Source organism: Thunnus maccoyii, chromosome 4 (assembly GCF_910596095.1).
Source record: "Thunnus maccoyii chromosome 4, fThuMac1.1, whole genome shotgun sequence".
NCBI classification, from domain to species: domain Eukaryota; kingdom Metazoa; phylum Chordata; class Actinopteri; order Scombriformes; family Scombridae; genus Thunnus; species Thunnus maccoyii.
The window spans coordinates 24,658,016-24,673,218 of NC_056536.1; the positions used below are offsets into that span (position 1 = coordinate 24,658,016).

Sequence of the window (15,203 nt, forward strand, 5' to 3'; positions counted from 1 at the left end):
TTGAATTTCATCTCCACGGGGAAAACAGTATTGACCTCATACTGAATCTAATTGCATGTAGGAATGAAATTATAATGTTCTAATCAAAATAAATTTCCATTTTATCATAATAGAAGTGTTAAGCCAATCATTTAAAGGGGATGTGCCTTTTTAATCTTCAATAGTGGAGGTAATTTCTGTTACAGAAATATTTCCATCACATAATGTTTAGATGTGAGGATAAAAAAGAGATATAAGGAATAAAAGTTTTTTTGTGTTTTCCAGAAAGGACTGACTGAAACTTGCTGAAATTGGGACAGTTTTAAAAAAAAATAAAATTACTGAAAATAAATGCAATTGTTGATGGAACTGTGTTAATATCATTAAAAGGAATAATTGGTATTGTTCTCTCCCTGATCTAACCACTTTGCCCTTCAGCTAACCCTTTACACAAGATCAATGGTTAATTTCATATGAAAGGCCATTTAACTGTATCTGCTCTTGTGTAGATAATGTTGTTTCACCCTATAGATGGTTAACTTAATTTTAATCATTTTTAAAATTGTTTTATTAACATGCGAATACTACAAGAGACCTACAAAAACACAGACATCATATTTTCAAGCGAAAACAAACAAAAAATCCTAAATACATAAATAAATAAATACAAAAAGGGGAAATTGCATATCATAAATGTGTTTTTTTTCTTCAAAAAAAGATACAATAAATAAATAAGATGCTACTGCAGAGACTTTATGTGAGGCTTGGATTCGAAGACCTTTTTAAAAATTTGGATTTATTTATGTGAAATTTGCCTCACTGTATAACTAAATTTGTCTCTTTTTAGAGGGAGGAATTACACTCAAAGTAAGCAACGATGTGTATATTTCTTATACTGAATATTAGTTACATTTTTATCATTATTGCCTTTTTCGTATTTGCGTCACAATTCGAGATGATCTGAAACAGTCCCGCGTGTGAGCATGACGTCACCATTGTTTACTTTTACATAAGCCACGCCCTCTGTTAGCAACTTGTGGCTAGCTCGCTACCAAGGAAGGCACTCCGAGGTTTATTCTTCAGACACCACCCCGAGTCAAAGCTTGTCCACCTGTACATAATTCGGTGAGTAAACGTCAGCTCTACCGCGCGCTAAAAATCCACTTAATGAATTATAAATATAATGTCAGGTTCATTGTGATATAAAACGATAGAAGAGAGAGAGAGAAACGTTTCTTGTAAGCTAGCGTTATGACTGGCTGCTAGCTTTTGTTGGACTGTTAACGCTATCCGCCAGTTTGGTTTGAAAACAGTTTTCCGGTCTAGCTAACATATATTATTAAAGACAGAAGATAGACAACACTAGGTTATTTTCACAGTTAACATACTAAACTTTTAAACCTCCCGTTTCCTCCGTTAATATGCTTAGCTAAAAGGTTCAAGTCAGGAACGCAAACCTCAGACTGCAATGGCTGGTGTTAACGGATATCGATTCCATTCATATTGGGTTAAGCTAACTGAAATCGCATAACGTTACATATACATCTATATAGCTAATATCATAGCTTATAAGCACAACTAACATTACATCAGATCACGTTCATTCAGAATTGAATGTGTCTCGTTCCCGGTGTCGATCGCAGGGTAAAATGGTTGGGTGTGCACTGTGCTCTGGAAGTCAGCTAACTTAGGCGTAACGTTACATTATTTAAGCAGAGACTACAATACTATCATCAAATCTTATGTACACGGGCCGATCAACCCATAGGTTTTTGAATGAGTGCAACGCAGCCACTGCAGACTGAAACGTAGACCAAAAAAAAGGTTGAGTGCACCTCAAACTAAAATTTCGGCTTACGCTGTGCAACAGCTTAGATCCAAACCACGGAGAAAGTTGAAGGTAATACAAAGTAACACTAGGCTAACATGACCGTGTATTCTGATAAACTGTGGAGAATCTTGTGGATTTATCTGTATCATTCCTATCCTGTAGTTTTGTTATTTACATTTAAGCAGCACTGATGTAAGAGTATATATTCATTTCTTTTTATTCAAGGGGTATTTTCTCAAAGCTTCTCTATTTTTACATGAGTTAACTATAGATGTGAGATGATACTTTTTAACAGCTCGTGTGTGAAACCAGATGTAAAAAAAAAAGTATTTATATTATTGAAGTCTACTTTAAGGGAGGAGGTGTCTGTTGTTTGCTCTTTTTTGAGAAAAGGCCACTTTGCGGTGTTTCTTTTCTTTGAAGAGTGATGGAAAGTTGCTCCTGTGGTGAGAACATTTTAAATACAGTAAAAAAAAAGTCATCATGGGATTATTACACAGCCTGTCCCCATCGCAGCTTTATAACTATCTAATTATCATAATACTAAAGTATCCCTGATAATATCTGTGTTTTACCATAATGCATAATGGAACTGATGTGAAATGGCCCCAGTGGTGAGCTTGGCTCTCACAACCAAAATCACTCCCACCCCCAACATCTTCAGAAATGACAAGGAAACGCTGTTCTTTGTCTAGAGAACTAATCCTGATCCTGAAAGCAAAAGTAAACAGAGGGAAAACCTCACCAGCAACTGCCTTTTATGATTAGATCAGTTTTAGTTTTCAGTTGCAGGAGATACCTCAGTTTTAAACATCTTAGTTCTAACTTGACTATGACGCATGACTGCACCTCAGCAGTCATCTATTAGTCATTTTAAAGGCAGGAAACACTGTGTTTTTTTTTCTTCTTTATTTGACTTAACTGTTTCAATCACAATTTTTATCTGAGTATATGTAGTCTAATCAGATCATCTGTCAGATGTTGCCCAAATGTTGATGTTGGCTCTCGGTGGTGATTGATTGATGAACAGATGGATTTCAGTATGTGACTTTGATCATTGGAAAAACCTTGAAATTAATAACATTATCCTTGAGGCAGTTTGGTCTGTTTCATTTGAGGCTTTCTGTGTAGTTTTCCATCTGCTCACTTTATTTTTTGCCTACTTTATTTACCTTTGTTTATGCTGTTTAGCTTTTGACTCAAACACTCCCAAGCTGTATACATAAAAGCCTACTTGTGCATTGTACTACCTGCCACAGCCGTTTATCGCACCACCTGGTTAATGGTAAATTGTTCCAGAAAGAAGATATGTTTGCACATAAACACGGACCCAGGGCCCCTGTGTTTACAGTAGTCATGGCAGCACTTGGTTATTCAACAAATAGACCTAGCATGTTCCTCTCTCACTTGGAGAAGAGAATGTTTGTCTTGGTGGGTAGAACTATAACAGTGCAGTTATTAACTTCTTTTTTTAACATCCAAAACAAGTTGCGTTTCTTTCACATGGTGAATGACTAAATAATTGGGGCCATTTCAGAGACCATTGTATACAACTGTAAAAATTTTGCTTGGACAATGGACTTCTGATTACCATCTGTGGTACCAGCTTTATCAAAATCACCCAGAAAGTGGCATTCTGTTTTCTGTATTTCATCATATCGTTCTGCTTTTTATCCAGTTGTTTTCAATTACACTAATTTCCTTTCTCAGGTCAGTGAAGTCCAGATGCATGAGTCTGGGTCAGAACCAACAAGCCACACCATTCCAGCTATTCAGACAGAGAACGGGAATAATACTGAAAATGAGAGTCGACTGAGGAGCAGCCAGACTCCTCCTCCAGAGGCACCCAGGGTCAGTCATTCCCAGCTGCATCTGTTCAGCACATCAGCATTTGTTTTTTTTATTTTACAAGCATCATTCTTACACATCTATAAAATGCTGTGCCTGTAAGACTGAAATGATTAGTAAATTCATTGATTAATCGTTTGACAGAAAATTTATTTGCTGCTATTTTGATCGTTTATTGATTGTTTGAGTAAGTTTTTCTGGTTCTGGTTTCTCAAATGTAAAGATCAGCTGCTATTTTTTTTCATACATACAAAAATATTTTGAGTATTTTTTTCATCTTGGACTGTTAGTCGGACAAAAAAAGTGATTTGAAAATGTCAACTTGGGCTCTGGGGAATTGTGATGGTAATTATTACAAACACGATGATTAATCAAGAACACAATCGGCACATTAATCAAAAATGAAAATAATTGTTTTTTTCAGCCCTGTAAAAATGTATTTGTTTTGTTAGTTATACTGTTCTCAGCGTAGTAGGATCCATTAAATGATTGTACCACATTGCTGAAATCACTCATGTGCAACAACATATTTCACAACGTTTGCTCAAACAGTCAAGATTCGAACAAGTCTGTTGAAACTGAAAACAAGGAACGCATAGTCTTGATTTCTGGCTATTTTTGATTTAAAACATGGACACAAGTGAGCCACAATCCACCAATATTTAAGACGAGTGTGTGGGTGGAAGTGGGTGAAAACAGACAAGAATGAACAGAATGATTAATGTTGCATAGATCTATGGAAAACATGTTCATTTATTTTTTTTGTGTGCAATCAGTTACTGTAAGTTTTAATACCACAGAACCAATTTGCTCAGCTCTAGTGACATCACAGTAGGGAAACAAATGACATTGTGTTCAGAAATGCTTAAATGTTTTTTTTTGCTGTTGAGTGCAGTTCTGTTGCTTTGTTTCAACACTGTACAGCCGCATGAGGGAATGTGTAAATGTTTATTCTTAATGTAGCAAATACATTTTGCAGCTCCTTGTTCTTCAGTAAAATATGAATCACAATTAGTTGTGCTACATTTGAATTACTGTACGTCATCATATACTGTTTTTTTGTTGTTGTTGTTGTCAGTCAGGACAGTGGACACAGGGAAGCCAGTTATTACTAAATGAGATTTTGGGTTAGTGTTTTGTTTTTTTACATATAAAGGTACCTCTCTCATTCTCTGTCTTCTTCAAACTGCTGTTTTTCTATTTATGCTGAAGGGGAGCTCAGTGATGGGGGAGGTTGTGCTGAGGTTTGAAAGGGGAGGGAGAGCAAAACTCCTGCTGGGCGGAGAGATCAGTGTTATATTGTGAGTTTTGTTTATGCTCACATCATGTAGGTTGGCGAGTCTCTGTTTGATTTTTAAGGCTGAATGTTACCGCTGAGCAGCATTTTTGTTTTTTCAGTTTCTAGAACAGACTTCTAAATGGAGATCATCAGGTTTGTCCGACTCTTTTAATTCTTTTTCATTTCAGATCATTACAGGAGGCTATTCTCAATTAGATTTTGATGTTTTGCTCAATTGTGTCTGTCAATGAAAGTAATGTCACATTTCTGTGGTTTTGTAATTTAATGTTCTTTTAGATCTCATCATGTTGAATCTTCATGTGAGTTTATCAGCAAGTATGTGTGTGTTTTTATAAATGCCACTCTTTTCACAGGCTGCACCCATTAGTACATATGAGTAAATATTCATTCTCACAAGGGAAGGCAGATTGTTTGTTTTTCAGCAAGTTTTCAGCTTTTCTATGTGCTGTCACTCATCTCAGAGTTCACAAGACCAGTCTTGCGGGAACAGATCAATGTTTACACTCTGTTGCTCACTGGTATGACTTTCAACAATAACAACAACAGAAGATGTTTGGACTTGCTGGCTACCATGGCAACAGGGATTAGGCAAAGGCTGTTGTTGTGTTGATGGTGTCCACAGAAAAATAGAGGGGGCCAACTGGCTCTGTTTGTGGGACAGACCTGTTTTCATTGCTTTGGTGGCCACCTCTGCAGCATTGAATTTCATAAGAAAGGACAAACTAGGAGGCAGTCGTCTGTTATTGTTAACCCAAAGCCTGTGTGAAATTCACTGTCAGTTTGTTTACCCGATTCAAAACAGACTCTGCCTTGGAGAGAAATGTTTGTTTGTGGTTCAGACCGTAATTAAAATATGAATCTTAAGTTCTGTTTTTGTAAACAGACTCTGTATGCTTTTTTATTCATTATTTATATCTCTGTGCAATTTTGATTACTGTGTTTATGTTTACTGTAAACATCCCTTGAGCTGTGAGGCTTGACAGTGAGGGGGAGGGGTGTGGTAATTGCTGCAAGCCTAGCAGAGGATGTTGTTGTTTTTCTGGTACTGGTTGTTGTTGTCGTTTTGGTGGAGTTCTAATTCCCTCGAGCCATCTGTTGTTGTTGTTGTTGTTGTTGTTTTTTGTTTGGTTTATTTTTAGCTGAAAATGGCTGTAGAGCCAAGGTCAGCTTACTAGACTGACCTGTGAACTGGGAATAATAATTACGCAGTACTATGAGTAACTATACATTTTTATTTTCATTTGAAACAGAGACATAGGAGTACAATCACAGGGAAAAACCAGGAAGGAGGTAAAAAGGCAGGGAGTCCATTAACTTGATATAACCTGACTGTTGCAAAATATGTTGCTCAGTAAACAGATCTCTCCATACAATAAACAAAGATCTGAATTTATTGTATTACTGTTTTTATACTTTATATAGCCTATTTAATTTGCTTTTGTCGTTCATTTTTATTTTTGTGACTGTGCACTTAAAGTAAACTCACCTACCATATTGTTTAGCCGAAGCTGGAATATATTAAGTGTATTAATAATATTTATGGTGCTGCATCTGCCAGAATCTTCTAGGTCACAGTGTTTGGACCATTGACTGTATATAAAGATGGACGTTATGATAGCTCCCTTAAAGTGAAGCCAAAACATCTTGAACACCCCCTGGTGGCTGGTTGCGGTATAGGTCATAAGACCATGTTAGCGATGTTTAGTTTGGCTCATGTCCCATGAACCAAACTAAACAATCAAAGTATACATCGAATAGATTTTTCCCAAAGATGGTTTCTGTCATTTATAGGTAGTTCTTATCATGCTGATGTTTGTCTAAGTACTTTTTTTTTTTCTGAAAAGTTTGCTTTTAACTAGTCTACTGCGCAGACTCTGGCTCCAAATCACACAAGCAAAATGGCAACTCCCTTGAATGAGATATCTTGGCTTGACTTTTGCATAGCGGTAGTCTGTATTAATATACAGCCGATGATTTGTCGTGTTGCAAAGATGAGAACAGACTCTGAAGTGAGCTCAAACCTTTTCCTGTGTTCACAAATAACCTACTGTTCAGCTGTGGAAACTTATTTAGACTTGTCTATTTCAGTTTCACTTCACAGTCTGACTTTGGATTTTAATTATTTTGGATATGAGGGTGCATCACTGCAAGTAATATTTCTTTTTATCCTGCCACACTGCAGTCACAGTGAAACTTTTCCTGTCTGAAGTTTTTGTCTTGCGAATGAACTCTAGTTAAAGCTCTGTTAGAAACTCGGTTGACAAATACACATGACCAAGAAATCATTTGTCTCCAGCAGAAGTCTAGCTGTCTCTCGTAATCCCTTACCCTGATTAAAGAGATATGGTACCTGTTTATATGTAAACGCACTGATTGTGCGCACAAGAATGCAGTCCATATATACAGTAGATTTGAAGGAATTAGCATGAACACACATACACATAACCAGAACAGTCTACATATATGTTGTATTTTTCTTTTTTTTAAGTCACTGCCGTGCTTGTGTCTGTTTTAAAATTTCCCCTCTAAAGTCTTGGACTTGGCTTTCGCAGTGTTATCTTTTTTTCGAGGTATGGATTTTAACTGATATGATGTTTGGATGATGCAGGTTACAGTGTCATTGTCCATGATGACCCCACCAGCAGAGGCCCCACAACAGCTGCAGCAGACACCACAGCAGCAGATTCTCAGTCCCCAGCAGCTCCAAGCCCTGCTCCAGCAGCAGAAAGCACTCATGTTACACCAGGTAATGTATGTTAAGAAGATTTATGTGTTTGTTGTTGTCTGTGTTGAACACAATTTTTGTTTAACTCAAATTTCATCAATGTGTCCGCAGCAACAAATTCAAGAGGTCTTCAAGAATCAGCAAGAGCAGCTAAATATGCAGCTGCTACAACAGAAGAATGCTGGGATTGTTAGCCAAGAGGTAATCTTTATTTATTATAGCAATATTTTGATAATTTCACTAATATTTAATCATTGTAACATGTATTATGCAACAAGGATAATCATTCCCAATATTAAGGACAAGTCTGATTCAGTTCAGTAGTAATAAGGGTTAAATGACAGAAGACTTAACATCAAAATCATAATAATAATTATTATAATCAGTTACTCATACTGCTTAGACTGGAATATCACTTTTAAAATGCCAGTTCTCTGTGAAGAGGAGGATTGAAAACTTCTAGGCTTTTCATGGTGTGTAATTCGTACAAAAACTGCATTTTTAGGGTGAAGCTATAACAGCTTTAACAAATCTGGTTTACATAGGAGATGTTTTTATCTGTTGTATGTGCTTATTTGTAATGATTTCCTGTCCCAGCGTGTTCTAAAATCCGTCATCCACTCGCAGCCTTAACATGAAATTCATAACGCAAGTAGGCACTTGGCTGAGTGCACATGGCAGGAAATTCAGAAAATATTTTGTTGTGTACCAAATGTGCTCTGCGTAGTTTTGATGACAACAGAAGTGGGCATTTCTTCTGTTAGGTCTGTTGTTTACAAGCAAAATACAGGGGAAAAAAAACTGGAAGTGTTGCTGCACACAATGTTTGATAACAGAGAATATTATCATAAAAATAAATGGTATCAGACTTGTGTCACAGCTCAAATAGATGTGTTTTTTTTCCTTCTTTAAATGTCTTAACATTTGCTGATTTCACAGTTTTTGTAAGCTAAAATGATTGACAGCGCTTGACTTCATGGTTTTATGTTTGGTGAGGCTGAGGTGTGTGTGTGTGTACATTTTCAAGCTTACAAAATATTTTACTCCTCTATCTCATCATAGCATAAATTCCTCATAGATAAAGATTTCTTTCATGAATCAAACTGTTGACACAACCCAGATAACAACTGTATTTGGTATGACAAACAGGAAAGGCAGTCACTGATCAAGGTTGTGTTATCTTTCTGCCACAGCTGACATCTCAGCAGATTGCCATCCAGCAGCAGCTCCTTCAGGTGCAGCAGCAACATCTGCTCAACCTGCAGAGGCAAGGCCTGCTGTCTGTCCTTCCCACCAGCCCCATCACAGCCCCAGGTATGCTGTGCTGCACTTCTTACTGTATGTTTTGTGTAGGGAATGCAACATGTAGAGGAAATACTTTCAGGTACAATGCTTGATGTTCATCGGTGTTTGACAAGGTTTCCAGTTTTAAGTAAACACTGATGCAAGAGTCAATTGTAATTATATGCTTCCTCATGCGAAAGGAATGACATTCCACTGTACTAGAACACAACAACTTATCTTTGGTGTATATGTGCACTTTCAGGTTGTGAGAATGGTAGCATTCTGTCCGCTGGTGGGGACACCAGAGAGTCTTCCAGTCAACAATCTGCTACAAATGGTCTTCACACTCTCATGAAGAGGAAAGAAAGGTGCTTCACAAATTTACACTTTCCTGTCCAGACATATGTCGTTATATATCCTGTTCCGTCCTCCGGTTGTACAGTCATGCTCTAGTTTCAGAGTTGTATCATTAATGGTGGATTACTTGTACTTGTTGCAGTGCGCCGCTGGATGAAAACACACAGAATAGCCATCCTCTGTATGGAAACGGCATGTGTAAATGGCCTGGCTGTGAGACTGTCTTTGGAGACTTTCAGGCATTCCTCAAGTAAGTGGTGAAACCTTGCATACCTCTAAAGCTGGCGTGTGTTTTCTTCACATCAATCAGAGTGTGCTGTGGCACAGATATAGAATGTGTATATAATAAAGACATGTTTGTATTTTCTGTATTTTGCATTATGTAGTAAATATTTGTACATTTCATTTCATTCTCATCGATTTAAAATGAATTAAACCTGCAGAAGCTCTTCTCATAACATATTTTACAGATGTTTTTTTTGTTTATTGTCTTTCTCTTTTTGATATTATTCAGGATTATTTAATTTTGTATATATTTTTGACTGTTATGCACCACAACAACAAGGCAAATTCCTTTTATGTGCAAACCTATGTAGCAATAAACCTGGTTTCTGACAACAACAACAAATAAGAACAGTACTCTTGTAATGAGAGCTTACTTTCAGTATCAGTACAGGAGTTTGCTGTATAGCTACATAGGGAAGTCAATTATATCACTGTATAAAATATTACTTCCCCTTCTTTTATCATGTGTTTCTTATGTTTTATTGTTGAGTCCATTTTAGTCTCTCAACAAATGTTCAACATGCAAACTGCGACTTGCAACACGAGATCATTTCCTGTCTCACTAATTTTAACATGTTTACAACACCAAACTTGCAAGCTGTGCATGTGCACATGAGAGAACTGTGGGAAATTGATCTGCAATTTGCGAGTGATAGTCATTTGTGAAACACGGCTCTTGCACCATTTGCGATCTGCGTGTAAGCGATGCTCGCACATCGCCTCTGTGAAACAGGCCTCTGCACAGCACATACCAGGTGTTCCTAAAGCATGTCATGATTTTGAATTTTTTTGTTTGCAGACATTTGAACAGTGAACATATACTTGATGACAAGAGCACAGCACAGTGTCGTGTGCAGATGCAAGTGGTTCAGCAGCTGGAACTCCAGGTACGCATTCATATTATTTTCTTTTAATCAGGCTTTTTTTTTTTATTTTCTTATTTTTTTTAATCAAACAACAAAACAGACAACACACCATTGATTAATCAACAGCAGTGTGTGCTGTCACAAAGAGAAATTGCTTGAGTGGGGTGAGGTATCCTGTCTTCTTTTCTATCTGAAAACCCTTTGAAAGAGAAAAGCTTTCAAAGAGTTTTCAGATAGAAAACAAAAGATGAAAGCCTATTAAATGTCTGCAGTGGTGTTGTGTTTTCACACCAGGCCTGGAAACAGAAGTGATGTCTTTTTAGATAATTACACATCTCAGGATGCCAGGAAAGACGTCATCCCCACACTGAATGTCACTTAACTCAAGCCGTGAATTCACCAACTCTGAATTTCTATTTTGGTTCTAACACAGCTGAAGAAGGACAAGGAGCGACTGCAAGCTATGATGGCTCATCTGAAGTCCTCTGAACCCAAACCCGCAGCACAGCCTGTAAGTACCTGCCATGACTGTTTCCTTCAATTAAAATAAATATTGCTTTGCTTGTAGTTACACTGACGTATTTCTGACTTAACTCCTTTGTTTTTTTTGTTGTTTTTTCAGGTGAATCTAGCGTCTAATGTATCCTTCTCCCAGGCAACATTGCCCAAAGGCCCTCCTCCTATGAGCCTGTCTCAGAGTGCCACGGCACCATCCACACCCCTGACGCCGCTGTCTGAATCCCCTTCAGTCCTCACTCCCAATAGCATGTTCACTGGATCCCCTGTACGGAGGCGGTATAGCCGGTCTGTGAGCCAAGGTAACAGTGAAATCATGAATTAGAACTTTAATTAATAGAGAACTGCTCAGGCTGAAACATGCTTCTGCTAAGATACACTTAAACATAATTTCATAGTGACACAGTTTGTGTTTACATTAGCTCATAGCAGCTCACGTAGGTGCCAACATGCAGACCTCCAAACTATGTGTCAAACAAACACACTTGTTTGAGCAGGAAAGCATAAAAGGTATCAAGAGCCCAACCCGAAACAATTAAAAAAAACATTTGAAAGGCACACAAGCAGTATATTTTGTTCTTATTTAAATTTTTTTAAATATTATTTCTTTTTTTTATAGTTTTTATAGTAACATGTTTCTTCCTTATATTTTGTACATTATTGTGCGCGTATAAAAATTGTTCGTTAATGTCTTTCCGCAGATATAATTGATAATAAGGAGTTCTACTTGAGCACAGAAGTCAGACCTCCATTTACATACGCTTCTCTCATAAGACAGGTAAAGTGTACTTCATTTATTTTACACAGCTACAAAAGAACTGTTGACAATAAGAATGTACATTTTTGCATGACTTTAGCTTTCCAAAGTCACAATTAAGTGGATCCACATCTATAATTGTTCTTCTCATTTCTTCATCTATTTCAGGCGATATTTGAGTCACCTCGCAATCAGCTGACATTAAATGAAATCTACAACTGGTTCACAAGAAACTTTGCGTATTTCAGGCGCAATGCAGCGACTTGGAAGGTATTGACTCCGTTATGCATGAAATGTCATCGGCTATTAATATATGAAATAGGAAAAAGTCTACAGAAATAATTGCTTGTGTTTACATTTCAGTTCAACAAGGTAAATACTAATTTAATACTTGAGATGTGTTCAGCTCCTAATTTATTCTATTATTTAATCTTCCAGAATGCTGTCAGACATAATCTCAGCCTCCATAAATGCTTTGTACGTTTGGAAAACGTGAAGGGAGCTGTGTGGACGGTAGATGAGATTGAGTTCCACAGAAGAAGGCCCCAAAAGACTGCTGGTAATGGGTAGGTGTTCTTTGGACATAGAGCCTGTGTGTTTTCAGATATTACTGGAAGTCAGATGCTTCACATCAAAGTACTTGACCTTGTAGCTGTACCTCATAAAGTGCACACAATATCTATACTGTAAACAAGTCTTTTGAGTTTCAAAGGCTATAAGTGTGCTACAAACAAAATCCAATTTGGCCAGTTTGCACAAGCAAATGGAAGGCTTTGCTAACAACGTGAAGTGCCTCGTTTGTTGCAGTTTGCACTGGCCTGCAAGCTGGACTTCCACATTTTTTTCCACTGTCAGCAACTGGTCAAAAATGTCTTGTTTCCAGTGTAATGTCCCGAAACAATGACTCAAATTTGCTGGCCGGCTGTGGCTCAGGAGGTAGAACGGGTTGTCCTCTAATCAGAGGGTTGGTGGTTTGATCCCTGACTCCTCTCGTTTGAATGTCGAGGTGTCCTTGGGCAAGACACTGAACCCCAAATTGCTCCCGATGGTTACACCAGCACCCTGCGTGGTGGATTGCCACCATCGGTGTGTGAGTGTGTGTGAATGTGGTGAGTGAGCAGCAGAAACATTGTAAAGCACTTTAGATAAAAGGGCTATATAAGCAGCCATTTACCATTTTAGCATCAAATTTGTGTAGATTGTACAATACAAACCTGGAATCAAAGTGTGTACATTTTTACAGTTTGAGTTAGTTTCTACGCATGTCAAGCTCTCTGCTCCATTACTGCACATACTATATGCACGTTAGCTCCATCAGTTGGTCAAAACGCTGTCTCCAGCTGACTTTTTTTTTCTTGTTTTAAAACAAGAATCCAGTAAAAGGGATCTTATGTTTTTCCCTTGGTCGCTGCATACATCATATCGTGCCAAAAGGCTGAAATTCACCATCTTGACAAGTTGATGATCCATGTAGAAGGCATATTTGTAGTCATAGAAAAAAAAAAGTAAGATCAGACTGTTAATCAATTCTAATGTAACCCTTATTGATTTATATTGTATTGTTCATATCTTTTAAAGAGTATGTTTCACTGTTAACATTACAAGTGCCAGTGAATTTGGCTGAGGTTGCTCAAGCATTAGCAGAACAAGCTAACATCTGTAGCTTCTGTCAGAGCAGCTGGTCTCACTTTATTCCTCACACTTTTGCTCTTGTGTTTTTGGTTTTTGAAAGGCTAAAAAAAAAAAAAAAACACCCTCCAAACTCTTTAGAAACAGAATATAACACTTACTACAGCCCCATGCCCACCGCTTGACGAGGCTCGACAGGCCTGCTGTGCCTAGTCACGGTTGCACAGCTATGATTGAACAATTACTGCTCGGGTAAGGGATTTAGCAAATGGCCAACTGCAAGTGCACCAAATTCTTTTCTTGGTATAAAGTCAGCACCAAACACTTATCTCAGGTCCTACAGATGTTGATACAAGATAAAATATAACCTGCTATTTTCTCTCTCTGCACTAACAGATCTCTGCTGAAGAACTCTCAGAACCGCCAGGGCTTTGCTGGGTCTGCTCCCCAGGTAACAGAAATCTACTATTTCAAGCTCTGAATAGTGTATTATGAGTAATATGAGTCTGTTGCAGCGGACAGACAAAGATGAAAGGTGACAGTAATGTGTCACACTGTATCTTGCCCCAATACTAAATATCGCAGTAGTCTGAAAATGGCAACCACTCAGTCTACTATGTGTCGCAGTATCATACACATGACAGCTGTGAATGTTACTTTTTTTCAGAGCGGTGGTGTGGACTGCAACAACTCCTTCTACAACCCAGCCACTATGGGAAGCATCCCGTTACACTCCCTGCCTCACGTTCTTCAGGAGCAGATGAACGGAGCCCTTGCCAACGGATCCGGATACCAAAGTGACAGCAGCGCGACTCAGTCCCCTCCACAAGCTTTGTAAGTGTCAGCTCCAGAGACCGAAACGGGCTCCGCTACATTCCCCGACCTCTAGTGTATTTGACTCAGCTGTGATTTAATGTAATTATGTGATCACAAGTCCTAATTACAAGTTTGTTTTTTTTTGCATGTTTATCAAACCAGCATCAAAGAGGAGCAGGAGGATGAGGAGATATGTGAAAATTATCCCTATGAATCTCCGGAGAGCACAGATGAGCACGGCCACAGCCCAGAGATGAACCACGATGAAGACAACGGCAGCCCGGAGAGGCCTAACCTTCATCTGGATCGTGTGCCTTCTCTCTGACCGTGAGGTCCAAAGTTCTCCGATACGAGGCCACCTCACTCACAGCCTGTGTGACTTTGTATTCCAAAAGATTCCAAAAAACAACAGCTTCATCTGCGTAACCAAACACTCTCTTCTAGGGGATTTTTTTTTTTTTTTTTTAATTTATTTATCAGCATTTCTTATTTTTTTGTTCTTAATCTAGCTTTTGATTCTTTCTGTACAGTAGAGTGAGATCACCAAAACACATATGTGATGAAACTGTTCATGATTTATCTTTATTTTATATCTGTATACAGAAGGACCATGATGAGCAGAGAAGCCAAAGCAAAGGGAACATTAATAGTTAGCACTTCACAATGAAAAGTTACCCCTTCTGTGTAGCTACTTTATGCTATGTTAGGGCCACACTACCTGATTTTATTTTAGTAGTCATAATATATCAAACTTTGTAGAGGAAGTTAAAATGTTGCTTTAAAAAAAATGAAAATGTTCACTGCCAACATGATCTGATATATTTGTATTGAAGGTATAATCAGTTGATCAAAAGAATGTGTGACTTCTTTATACTTGTTGGTCTTTTTCACCCCCGCCACAAACATTGCTGAATTTGCTCTAATTGAGCTTGTAAGAGTAGAAAAAATAGATTTACCATTATTGTAAACCAATGCATCTCTATGAATAAATTCCTCATGATAAATGTGTA

General features: G+C 37.9%; 1 protein-coding gene across 2 annotated transcripts; it reads left to right on the forward strand.

Annotated features, from left to right (window-relative positions):
• Positions 1-1,000: 1,000 nt before the first annotated feature.
• On the forward strand, positions 1,001-15,201 carry LOC121896306 (forkhead box protein P1-B-like). 2 transcript variants are annotated; one of them, XM_042410105.1, is made up of 16 exons: positions 1,001-1,104; positions 3,521-3,661; positions 7,567-7,704; positions 7,795-7,884; positions 8,877-8,997; positions 9,230-9,335; positions 9,467-9,574; positions 10,409-10,496; positions 10,909-10,986; positions 11,098-11,293; positions 11,693-11,769; positions 11,917-12,018; positions 12,187-12,314; positions 13,774-13,828; positions 14,045-14,211; positions 14,356-15,201. In XM_042410105.1, exons 2-16 carry the CDS (start codon positions 3,536-3,538, stop codon positions 14,516-14,518), a joined length of 1,743 nt encoding a protein of 580 aa, XP_042266039.1. In that variant the 5' UTR covers positions 1,001-1,104; positions 3,521-3,535; the 3' UTR covers positions 14,519-15,201. The 2 variants fall into 2 exon arrangements, with proteins under 2 accessions (XP_042266039.1, XP_042266037.1); XM_042410103.1 differs by having other exon boundaries at positions 7,567-7,884.
• Positions 15,202-15,203: the final 2 nt, after the last annotated feature.

Coding starts and splice junctions, on each gene's coding strand:
- LOC121896306 (XM_042410103.1), top strand. CDS start 3,536: ATGCATGAGTCTGGGTCAGAACCAACAAGCCACACCATTCCAGCTATT. Junction 12,019..12,186: donor GCAATGCAGCGACTTGGAAG/GTATTGACTCCG, acceptor TTAATCTTCCAG/AATGCTGTCAGACATAATCT. Junction 12,315..13,773: donor CAAAAGACTGCTGGTAATGG/GTAGGTGTTCTT, acceptor CTGCACTAACAG/ATCTCTGCTGAAGAACTCTC.